This window comes from Amblyomma maculatum, chromosome 4 (genome assembly GCF_055883805.1).
Source record: "Amblyomma maculatum isolate TAMU_Amacu chromosome 4, ASM5588380v1, whole genome shotgun sequence".
NCBI classification, from domain to species: domain Eukaryota; kingdom Metazoa; phylum Arthropoda; class Arachnida; order Ixodida; family Ixodidae; genus Amblyomma; species Amblyomma maculatum.
Genome location: NC_139347.1, coordinates 62,648,613 through 62,660,497, shown reverse-complemented (window position 1 = coordinate 62,660,497; position 11,885 = coordinate 62,648,613). Strand labels below are relative to the sequence as shown.

At 47.3% G+C, this 11,885-nt stretch overlaps 1 protein-coding gene across 1 annotated transcript in view; it reads left to right on the top strand.

Annotated features, from left to right (window-relative positions):
• Positions 1–3,327: 3,327 nt before the first annotated feature.
• LOC146191231 (cytochrome P450 2J4-like) overlaps positions 3,328–11,885 on the top strand; it is a 50,271-nt gene continuing 41,713 nt past the window's right edge. The window contains exon 1 of the mRNA XM_084600289.1: positions 3,328–3,420. Coding sequence (XP_084456415.1) covers positions 3,328–3,420 — 93 coding nt within the window. The remainder of the gene's footprint in view (positions 3,421–11,885) is intronic.

Sequence of the window (11,885 nt, the reverse complement as noted above, 5' to 3'; positions counted from 1 at the left end):
TTCGGCAGATTCAAAACCCAGTGCGCGCGGTAGCGTGGTGTCCTCTGCCGGCTGGGGCAATAGTTTCGCGCAACGGAGAATGATGTGCTCCGCCGTCTCGTCCACGCTCCCACATGCCCTGCAAATCGCCGCCTGCGCTTCTGGGGAGGTGTCAAAGTGACGGCGGTAGGTCAAAGTGCGGAGTGCCCCCGCCCGTGCCTCGAACAGGAGCGTGCTACCGACGCTGTTGTCGTAGAGCGGCTCCGTTGATATTGCTGCTTTGTGCTCTAGGTACAGCGTTAGTGTCGTCTTCTTCTGTGCTGAGGCATTCCACATGGTGGTCTCCGCTTGGCGTACTTGCGTCCGTACGGCAGCTTTGTACTCAGCGGCCTCCGCTGTACCGTTCGACCAGAAGCCGTATTTCCGGCGCAGGGACTGTACACGGGTACACCATCGCGTGCGGATGCCCTTTAGGTGTACATAGCGGAACACCTTCCGTGCCCAGCGGATGTCCTTCATGGTGCGTAGGCGCGCCTCATATGAGATTTTGCTGTGAGCTTCGCGGGCTTCAAAGGTCGACCATCCCATCATCCCATGTCGCCCTGGATCGCCTCAACAGCAACTCGACCGTGACAGCCAAGCGCTATCCGGCCCACTTCGCGCTGTCCGCGCTCGAGCCAATCTCTTGTGGGGGCAGAGAGGCACACGATGGCGTTGGCAAAGGTCAGGCCCGGCACATGCACCCCCTTCCACAGGTCACGCACCAACACATATCGGTTGCAGCCCCACAGGCATTGTCGGCGTAGGATGCTAGTTGCACGGGTGGATTTCAGCTTTAGGTGTTTTTCATGTGCTATGTATATGTCACCTTCCGTGCACAGCTGTACTCCCAGGTACCGATATTGGGTTGCTTGCGGTATGTTGTCTCCGTTGGGCAGTAGTATTGCAGGGTTGGCGTCGGATGGGCCCGAGAACCGGAGCACAGCTGATTTGGTGGGGTTGAAGGACAGTCCTAGTGTAGCTAGATGTTCTGCACACACTGTTAACAGCCGCTGCAGCTGCGCCTCGGTTTCAGCCAACAACACAATATCGTCCGCAAATGCCAGTGCTGGCAACGTCCACATTTCCGGGAGACCTGCCCACAGAAATGGGAGTGGGAAGCCTATACCACAATCGAGTAGCAATTGTTCTACTTCGGACGTGTACAGCATGTACATGAGTGGGGATAGGGGGCATCCCTGCTTTAGGCCCCGTCGGACGGCGACTGGTTGCGATGTGCTGCCATGAAGGCTGGCCACCACTGTGTTGTCTGTGTATAGGCGTGCCAGCAGGTTAGTCCACTCCTGCGGCATACCCAACTCCTTCATTCGGCGTAGCAAAGGTTCATGGGGGACACTGTCGTATGCCTTTGCCACGTCTAGGAAGCATCCAACAAGTCCCCGTGATTCCTGCCGTGCGATTTCGATGCACTGGGTCAGGGTGAATAGATTGTCGTCCAGTCGTCGGCCGTGTCGAAATCCGGACTGTAGTTCAGTGAGGTGACCCTGTGTTTCAGCCCAGCCGACCATCAATTTCTTCAGGACGTGGGCGAAGATGCGGTACAGCACACTTGTCACTGTGATCGGCCTGTGGTCTCGCAGAAGGCCTCGGTCGCCTCCCTTCTTTGGCACGAGTGACACTCGCCCTTGAAGCCAATCGGCGGGTATGGCGTCACCTGCGATAATGCCAGTATAGATTCTGGCGAGTTGGTCTCGTGCCTGTGTTTCCAGACATTTGACCAAGCCCGCGGGAATGTGGTCGAGGCCTTGTGCCGTGTGTGTCCCAATATGAGCAATAGCCCGTGTCAAGGCTTGTGGTGTCACCTGCCATGACACTTCCATCGAGGCACTGACGGGTTCAGGGCTCTTCGCTGTGCGGTTATCGCATGGCTCATATGTCGGCTGGTCGTAGACCCTTTCCAGGTGGCGCGTCAGCAGTTGGGAAAGGTCCGTAGCTGGCAATCCTGTAGCCTCATCCCTGATGTCATACTGTGGTGGCTTGCGGTCGAGCGTTTGCACATACTTCCAAAACCGCCGGCTACTGTCGTGACCCGCATTCGTGATTGCTTGCAGTTGTTGATGGTTGCACTGTGAGATTTTTCTTTGCACAACTTCTTGCATATAGTGCTTGCAGCGGAGATATTCTTCCCATGCTGGGCGGCAATCTTCGGCTGGGTAGAGTTTGAGCTGCTTACGGTGTGCCCTGTTCGCGGATCGCCTCGCTCCCAGTGCCTGTTTCACCTCTTGGTCCCACCACGGCTTCCTTTGCGTGCCGCCCCTCGAGCTGGTGCGCACCTCGTGCTGGCGCATGATGCGTTTCAGCTCGGCGACATACGCATCGTACGTTGTGGCTTGTGTGCGCATCTCACTCAGTTCGAATTGTTTGGCCACAGCTTCGTATGATGTTGTGGGCAGGTATCGACGGGCTGGGTCGCGGTGTTCTGTACGTCTTCTGTGCCAAGAGGAGGATGAGAATGATAGACGGATACGGTTGTGGTCGCTCCCTAGGCTGAAGTGTCCGTCTTCGTCGATATGGACCTGCGTTACGTGCGCTGCCAGTTTCGGGGACATTAGAGCATAGTCTATTGTGGTGTGGCTGTTGCGAGCGCACCAGGTGAATTCACCTTCACAGTCAGCTCTAAGGTTGGCTATTTCCAGGCCCAGCTCCCGCGCACATCCCATCAGTAGCTCACCATTCCGGTCCTGGTATCCGTCGGTGGGCTGTATATGTCCGTTGAAGTCTCCCAGCAAGAGTACTTCGTGTTGTGGGGCCCATCGCTTGACATCTTCGATAATGCACTCCAGGACACGGTCATTAGCTTCGTGTCGCCCATGCGCAACCGTAAGGTACACGACGCCTACAAGCACAGGGATGCCGACAATGCTTCCGGATACCCAGATATGTTCATCACAGACCCCCGCCATTTGCACCCATGTGGAGTTTTTTCGCCACAGCACACCCACACCACCACCTTTGCGGTTTGCACCAGAGCGGTTGCGTCCTGCCCAGTTCCATTCCGGATGAATCGGAGGTTCTTCTAGGTCACGTAGATGGGTCTCCGCAACAGCGTACAGACTGATATCCTCGCTGTTCAGCACTGTAAACAGTTCCGCCCACTTGGATGCTTTTCTCGCTCCGTGTAGGTTAAGAAACCCCACGTTGATGATGGTCGCTGTGCGTATGTAGCGATGTCGGTGTCTTCTCCTGCGCCTACTCACTACTGCGGAGTGCGATTGTTTAGCAGGATGTGTTGGCGCATCATTTCCCCCACTGGGTTGTAGATATTGGGGAGGGCTAGGTGTGGGCCCCATGGGAAGACCGGTGTCATTCCCCATGGTGCTGTTGCGTGGACAGCTGGCCGGGAGTCCGGTAGGAACCACTGTTGGTGTTGCCCTGGCATGGGTATTGGTTCGGGTATCGGTTCGATGTTGCCACTGCTTGTTTGCATCACACCGTCCTTGCACTGGTGTTGACCTCTCGGCTGACCTTGATTTGGATGCTGTTGAGACGTCTGTTCCCTCTTTGGTCCTCTGGGCTCCTCCCGCCGAGCCTGCTGGCCTAAAAAAGCGTGTATGCGCATGTTCAACTTTTCTGTCACGAAGCGAACACCCTCTGGACTATATTGCAGCCCGTCACTTTCCAACATCTCCGGGTTCCATCCCTTTGCCAGGTCAATGAATCGGTGCTTGTTCTTTCTGCACCACCGCTTTAGTTGCGCGTTGGCAGTGATTATGGTTGCACGGACCTCTCCGCCTCGGCTAGTGACCTCCGGGATCGAGCACACGGTCAGCCTTGTCGGTCTGTCCACCCCAGCGTTGTTCAATGCCCTCACGATAGCGTTAGGGTCGTGTCGGAGTGCATCAGCTAGTCCGACGTGAATTACATACCGGCGCTGTACTGACCGGGCTTGCTTCTCGTAGCTGGTCACATATGCCACTGCCTTTGCTGCATTTGCCTTCTTGCTATAAAGACAGCCTATGGTTTTTCAGGGTGTTTGTGGCGCCATCCTCGTAATTTTTCTGAACTGCGACATTTTAGTGCACATGAAATTTCATAGACGGCGCTACCTACTACGTTTATCACACGTGGCTCTGTTATTCCACTATTATTTGCTTTTTGTACACTTTGTAGTTGATAATTTTTACCGGTTGAATAAAGGAACGAAAGCCCGAACCTTTAAGTTATATTCGCCAGAAACAAACAAGCCATGGAGCATTTCAATCATGCCTAAAATATTTCATGAAGAGCTCGCGCGCTTCAAGTGAACCACAAAAAAATTAGCTGAAATGATCCTGATAGTGCACATTCCTCGAGAGTCGTAGAACAAAACCGATGCTTATCCTCTGACAGCGAGGTGTAAAGGTTTTCCACGCGAAATTTCAGCCCAGATAAAAGCTTATTACTTGAACAATTTAGCATTTAATTTAGCCATTTTACAAAAAACGCAAAGTTTGATCCCAAATAACTTTTACACTAAATGAAGCAGACAGATGATATTTTCAGGAAAAAGCAAACTATGTACGACCTCCAACTGCGCAAAAAATCTCCGCAGCAGAATGCGTATCTTGAAAGTTATTGTATGTATAATTACCTGTTTTATACACTTTTCACAGGCGCGTGGCTAATAAACTATGCGATACACAGTAATAAAAATGCTTAACTTTGTTCATTAATATCTAATCTCAAAACATCTCGAACGGTGTTTTTCTAGGTGCAAAAGATTTTGCACAATTTTGCTTTTCCCGAGACAAGTAGAGCTGAAAAGCCGTTGCTTACCTTTGTGTTTTCCTTTACAGCTTAAACATCGTTGCAGCTATTTATAAACCAAATGCACCATTAGAAAGGAAAGGAAATAAACTTTACAAATATATCAAAGTCACGTTTATAAACTAAACTAGTGAGGCGCAGTAGGCGTATGAATATTGCCAAAAATGTCGTCTCTTCACCGCTGGAGTGGAGACGCTGGAGACGCATGTACTGGTGTCCAGAGCCAGAGAGACTAGGCGTACCGGCGAAATTAGTAGTTTTGGTGCAGAGCTTAAAAAATCGAACAACAAGACACATTCTAGCGTATAAGTTCGGCACAGTTGTAAGACTGATAAATGTTTAATTGTGTCGTCTTACGGATGGGTGCTGGTGGCGACAGCTGGCAGCCGAGTTCGAGAGATACATTAGCTAATCAAGATCTGGAGGCACACGACATGTGTGCAGGATGAACCGATAGAGTATATTGCCGACGCTTTTCCTCTCTAACAGGAAAGAAAGCGCAGTTTTTGTGGTCTGGGAACGCAGGTAGCGTCGGTGTCGAATTCTAGGTCGATCGTTTTTCCCTCTTTAGGCAGAATTGTGAAGCGCTGAACACTTGCACGGTGGACAGGATCTCTGCGGGACACATGCGTTTTCCTGCAAGTGACAAATAAAATTAGTGAGGAATACACACACTCAATAGATAATGTACAGCCTTTGTCAAAAGATTAGAGTACAGGATGTCTACTTCTGAGCCATACTAAGGCTCGTAATGCATTGTTAGGTTTCCAAACCTGCTGAAGGCAATAAGATGTTTGGTCCTACCCTCTCCAATGGCTAGGACTTCTAAGATTGTGAAAGAAGTCATAATATACGGCTTAAAAGCAAACCCTCTGAGCTATAACTTTTGACAAAGGCTGTACATTACTGTTGAGTCACTTCCCGGCGGTTCGCGGGCTTTTCTGCAGTTTGCCATTGCTATGAGGCTTAGGCACGCAGCAGTATTAGGTATATACTCAGACTTGTGTTTCGGCGAACCTAGTACGAGGGGCGTTCATAAAGTTTGTATTATTTGCATAAAACAACGCAGATATAGAATTAAGGCTTGAGTGGGGGTTTAATCGTCATCAACGTATTCGTTTTTCGAATACCTCGCTCTTCTTCCATTGAAGGACCAGCTGGCGTAGACCATCACTCTAAACCTCTTTTCAAGACTTGACTTGAAGAGCTATTAGAGAAACTCGCATAAACAGTGGCGCCCGCGTTCCCTCTGTGTAAAAGTAAGGAATGCTACGTTGTGAAGTCCAAAAGTTGTTGGAGTCATCTTCTTATAGATTGTTTACATACTAAGCGCTGCAGAGGCACACAGTATGCAAGGGAAAAATTTCGATAAGTGAGAACGTAAAGAAATGAAAAAACGATTCAACGCTGCTGAACCGAATGTGGAACAAAAGTATTACCTGCGCGTGACCGAGCGTTCTTCTTCCTCTTCGTCTTTTTTTTTTTACGTGTTTTTCTTCTTCGCCTTCTTGTTCGTCGTCTACTTCTTTGTCGTCTCCTCTTCTTCTTGTCGTGGCTACGCCTCTTCACGATAGCTGCGGCCACCCGAGGTCTCGCTTTGGCTGTCGTAGTGTTGCTTCGCAACAAAATGTCCAAGTCACGTATGCGCCGTCGCAATTTTTCCCCAGCTGCCGCCTGTCATGTTTTTCAGCCACATGAGGTTCACCTTCCGCTTATATAAGGCTTAGTTTTAATACAAAAAACGTACACCATAGGAAAGATAATTGAACATGCCAAAATGTCATAAACTGCTCTGGTCAACGGCTGTCAGGCGCAAGCCAGGAAGGCACAGAGGCTGCTTTACATCAGCACCTGACCTCAGAGTCAGCGTTTGACAACAGAATTTATTAGGCCGGTTTGCCCGTGTAGGGTTCACGTGTGTCGACATGTTGGGGAATCAGAAGGAATTCCAAGAGCACAGCGCATATACAGAATATTTGATTATTAGCAGGGAGAACAAAGGTAAGAATGAAAAGAATAAGGGTAAGATACAAAGCTTAGGCAAACTCAAAACGCGACAAAGAGCGTAAACACAAAAACAGTTTTCATCAATTAGGCAAATAAACAAAGTGTACAATCTATGATGGCAGCAAGATAGGACAAAATAAAGGGAAGGTTATACGGACAGCCAGGCACGGTGAAAGATGGCCGTCGACGGGGCTCTGGCTCGAAGGCCTCAGACTCGATGCGATGAGGGCCACACATCCTGCGCCTGCACTTCGGCCCTTAGCGCGCCGCAGACGCACCACAAACCCGCTTCCGCTTCCGCTTCCACTGCGTGCCTCAGAACGACTGCGTCTGATGTGCTCCCGCTAATCGGGGGCACGGTGGTCGTTGTGAGGCCGCACGTGGGGCCGCACGTGGAATTTGCCCGCGCACAGAGGCGGGGAACGACCGATATGGAAGGGGGGGGGGGGGGGGGGGTGAAGGGGGGCCCTGATATCTGGAAACCTCCCCCGGCTTCGCCATATATCAAGCGCGAGTGCGCACACGTGCATCTGCAGCCCACGGCGCCAGAATAAGGTTGTTTTGTTGGCGGTGGTCTGTGACACATACTAATGCTTCAGCGGAGACAGGAGATGCACAGGACTGAACTGTGTGTTCGCGCGAAAAATTTTGTCTTATTTTAATGTAAATTGTGATGGAATGCCGGTCTTCTGTGTACCCAGGCCACAAGTCTACAGCTGTTTTGGCAGCAACCTAACGTAAAAGGACGTTATGTTTTACACTGTTGTGTCATGATAAAGAAATTTCAGGGACATGGCATAACATTTGGAGGATTGGACAAAGGAGGTGTTTACTTAAAAAAAAAAAGCTATGCTTCTTTAGCTTTACAGCCCTGTTGATATAGTTATGGCGCACCTAAGTTTTACCGGTCGTCGTTATAGAGAATGCACTCCAAATAGTCCTTGCGAATCTGCGTAAGAGCAGTCGTATCGTTCGGCTGATATGGGCTCGCTATCGTTTGGACCAAGCAAAATGCAATTTGAGTAAACAGCGGTTCAGGTGAAAATATCGTAAGGAAGCACGCAATTCCAAAAGCTTATCTGCGCACTCCTACGTTTGCTCACGGGATCCAGTCACCGGCAGAACTTGAGTCACCGCTAAACATGCCCGAAATGTACGCAAGCAGCTAAGCTATTGAGCGGACGAGGGTGAAGGCGAAAGTGCTTTTTACGCGAGGGTGGTTGTGTGCGACAGTATTTTGTCGCTTATAATGCATGGAGATTAAATTAAAATGGATTAATAAGCAACGTACTTGAAGCCAATTAAAAACTCTCCCGTGAAATTGGGGAATTTTCACAAACACATTTAAATGATTTTTGCTATGAAACAGAGCTACATAACGTTAACGCAATAATCTTATTGTTGTGAATGCTGCCACCTCTTTCACACTCAGGAGTTGCGAAGAAATTGACAAGTCTGCTTAAGAGTGGAAATGAGGAAAGAGACCTCCCAGGACTTTTTATAACTGCGCCGTCATTATCATCGCTACTATGATCATTACCACTAACTGCATCCTCACTATCATCCCTGCTATCATTCTCACGTTAGAGAAGGAGAGTTACGGCTAATTTCTCACAAGTTTGGCGTGGAGTAGTTGTTACCGGCAGATAGTAAATCCCATGAGGCGTCATTGATAAATCTCTTTTCAAGGTTCTGAAAGCCGTAAACGCGGTTGAAGTAACATACGACATGATAATGGTTCTGAGCCTCCACAGTCATTGGAGTACAAGAATTCAGGTCAGTCACACAGCTGAAAAGTGAAAATTTCATTGATATATGTGACATGTGTACGGGTCGTTCTCAGATTTCAGCTTGAGCCGCCCGAATGGCTGTGCCAAACATACTTACCCAGTGAAAGAAACAAAAACACAAGAAAAGAAATAGATACGACAGCGGCTGAGCCTGTTTGCTGAGCCTGTTTGACAAATTGGCTGCATTAATAAGTTTTGCGTTATGTATAAACAGATATTTGGCACATCTTTGTATCCTTGGCTTGCTCTACTGCATTTATGATAAAGCAGGCAATGAAAAACGTACGGCGTGGGGTAGTGGTTTGCGCGCTCGGCTGAGGATCGGAGGGATAATGGTTGTGTTCCCGGTGGAGAAGGATCTTTTTTTTTTTCAGTTCGTGCGAGCATTTCTGCCATTTTCTGCGAACATTTCTGCAGCCTATGAACAAAGAAAAGCTTTCACCTTTGTGATAGATGTCAAAATGTCACTGAACTTAATGATAATGCCCATTAATGTCCTTAATGCTCTTTGGTTTGCTAGCGACGCTTCAAAATCCTTGCTTTCATTGATTATTTTCTTAAAATATTTAGTTCTGAATGCTAATGTTTTATTTTGAGCCCCATGAAAGCCTGAATAAAACTTAACATGCGCATGATATACCAAAAAAGCGTGATCAAGTAGAAGTCAGACATTTCCTCAAACAAAATATGGAACAGCTTTCTTTTCTTGCGCATCGCAGTTGTTGCTATTTATTTATTCGTTATGACAAATGTTTAGCAGTATTTCAGTAAATAGGTAAAGCATAGGGAGCGTTAAAAGTTACCCAAGAGACATACGAATGAGCTGTTGAGAGCTGTAGAGTTAAAATATTTTTTATTTTGTATCAGCTTCATCATACACAAAGAGCAGCTGAAGTACGAACGACTCACAGTTGAACAAAAAAAAAAAAAAAAAAGAAAAAACGAAAGAAGCAGTATAGTTCTGCCACCGTGAAAAGATGGTAAAGCTTCTCAGTTACCTAAATTGTTTGCTTTCCTTCATGTGGATTGCCTGACGAAGCCACAGCATTTCGCCACAGATATAAACATTGAACCTGTAAAGGTTTTGATTATGATGGCGTCTCCTTAATACATCGTTGAAACCTGCGCCATTACGCATTACTACCACTCAACGTTATCAACAGAATTAAAGTAAAACTAAAGAAAGGTTGCACCAATTTTTACAGCTTCGCAACTCTGCTGGTTGCCGGCACTGCCAATTGAGCGCAATGTTCACTTTTTACAATGAACTTTAGGTAAGTAATTTGAATTTAAGGCATTTTTCGTGGTAGTTGCAATTTTACTGTAGCTGACATATATATATATATATATATATATATATATATATATATATATATATATATATATATATATATATATATATATATATATATATATATATATATATATATATATATATATATATATATATATATATATATATATTCACATTAGGCGGTGCATGCTCATAAGGAAAGAAGAAGACTCTCGTGAGTTTTAGAGAAGACGACGTTCAACAGAGTTGGCTGGTGCCTGCAGAAAACGTCTGTTGTTTGAAAGCCTTCTCTTCCGTGTCCGCCCTCTGCTCCAAGCTGAACTACCCCGTAACACCTTGATGGAGGTGCTGGGTAGTTCAGCTTGGAGCTATATATATATATATATATATATATATATATATATATATATATATATATATATATATATATATATATATATATATATATATATATATATATATATATATATATATATATATATATATATATATATATTACTTTTGCGGTACATCAACAAAAACAGACAAAACTGCTTGCCTTCTTTCGACCTATAGTGTTTGCATTGGCAAGGCCCGCGCATATTGTCAATTAACTCACCACTGCAGCCGATATGGTCGATGACAAGATTCCCAGTTCAATGAAGCAGTTCTTACATGCACATCACTTCTTTAATTAACTCAACATGACTATGATGTTTCTGAAGGTGATTTAACCTAATAGGTTGGGGCTAAATGACGCGTTCAGTTTTACGACGATGCCTCTGTGATCTGAAAGGAAAAGCTAATCAGAAGCACATATATGGCCGTTGAGTACTGCCGCCTTGGTAGTACGTAACAATGAGTATCTTTGCCCCTCTGCCCCTCATTCATCAAGGCGATTGCGGCTACCTAATTTCTTGCAGTCCTATAAAAGTGAGCTTCTCAAATGCAATATTGGCTGCTGAACTAGGTGTTATCCGCTTTGAAGACTACACAAAAGACAAATTCGTGCCTACTTGCCGATGTAGAGAAGCTTTTCGCGAAGTACAACGTGCCGAATGATAGACGCGTCCAGCTAATCAAGTTCAAGTACACTTGGAAAACGTCAGGATAGAGCCACAAAAAAAATACTAAAGAAGGATCAAGACAGCTGGGTTCAACATGAACAAACTGACCGCACACCGAGTAGTAGAAAAGCGCAGAGCGCCACAGAGCCATCGCGTACTGCGAAACTGAAGAGACGCTCTTTAACGCGTCGAGGCAATCACATGAGAAGTGCGAAGCAGCAGCCCCAAAATAGGTTTCAAGCAGCGTGTCGAGTGACGCAGCAACCGCCGTGTCAGATGCTACTGTGTGCATCGAACTGACTAAAACGCCTCTCGTAGGGTCGAGTGTTCTTCTCTGGGCGTATGCAACCATGCCAATCGGAGCCGCAAACGAAGTTCAAAACACCGCGAAAGCTCTAGAGGTAGAAGTCACCGCGTTCGATCAGGCAGCCGAGGCCGTCATGGTCAAGTCCCAAAAGCGCCTTCAGGAAGCGATTGAAGTAAAACTCGTGAGGAGATCGAGGCGGTCTTGAAGCCCGAAGCTGAAGTATGCAATCACGGTCTTCGTGACACATTGAACGTTACGAACGCTATACGCAAGCCAGCAACACTGGGCGAATACCAAATGGCGTCACGTCTGACGTTTGTCGGCAATCGCACATGATGGGATCGCCGAGACGAACGACCACGCATTACTTCAAGAATTGTGATAGTACAGCGATCTCGGTCACGATCGGAAACAACGATTTCAGAGCCGCGATTGGCGCGGGGTTACTATCGCATGTAATCTAGAAACCGAGATACTCCGAGACGCAACGAGCGCTTCATGCGAAGAGGTGCGCACAATAGACACAGTACGCGCAAACATTGACAAGCCGCAAGATGCAACGCAGAGTGTGGAGAGACCGCTATATGAGTCTGAACCATGCTGCGTCGGCGGGCGCTTGAGCATTCCGCTCGCATGTTCACGTGTGCACGGTGTGA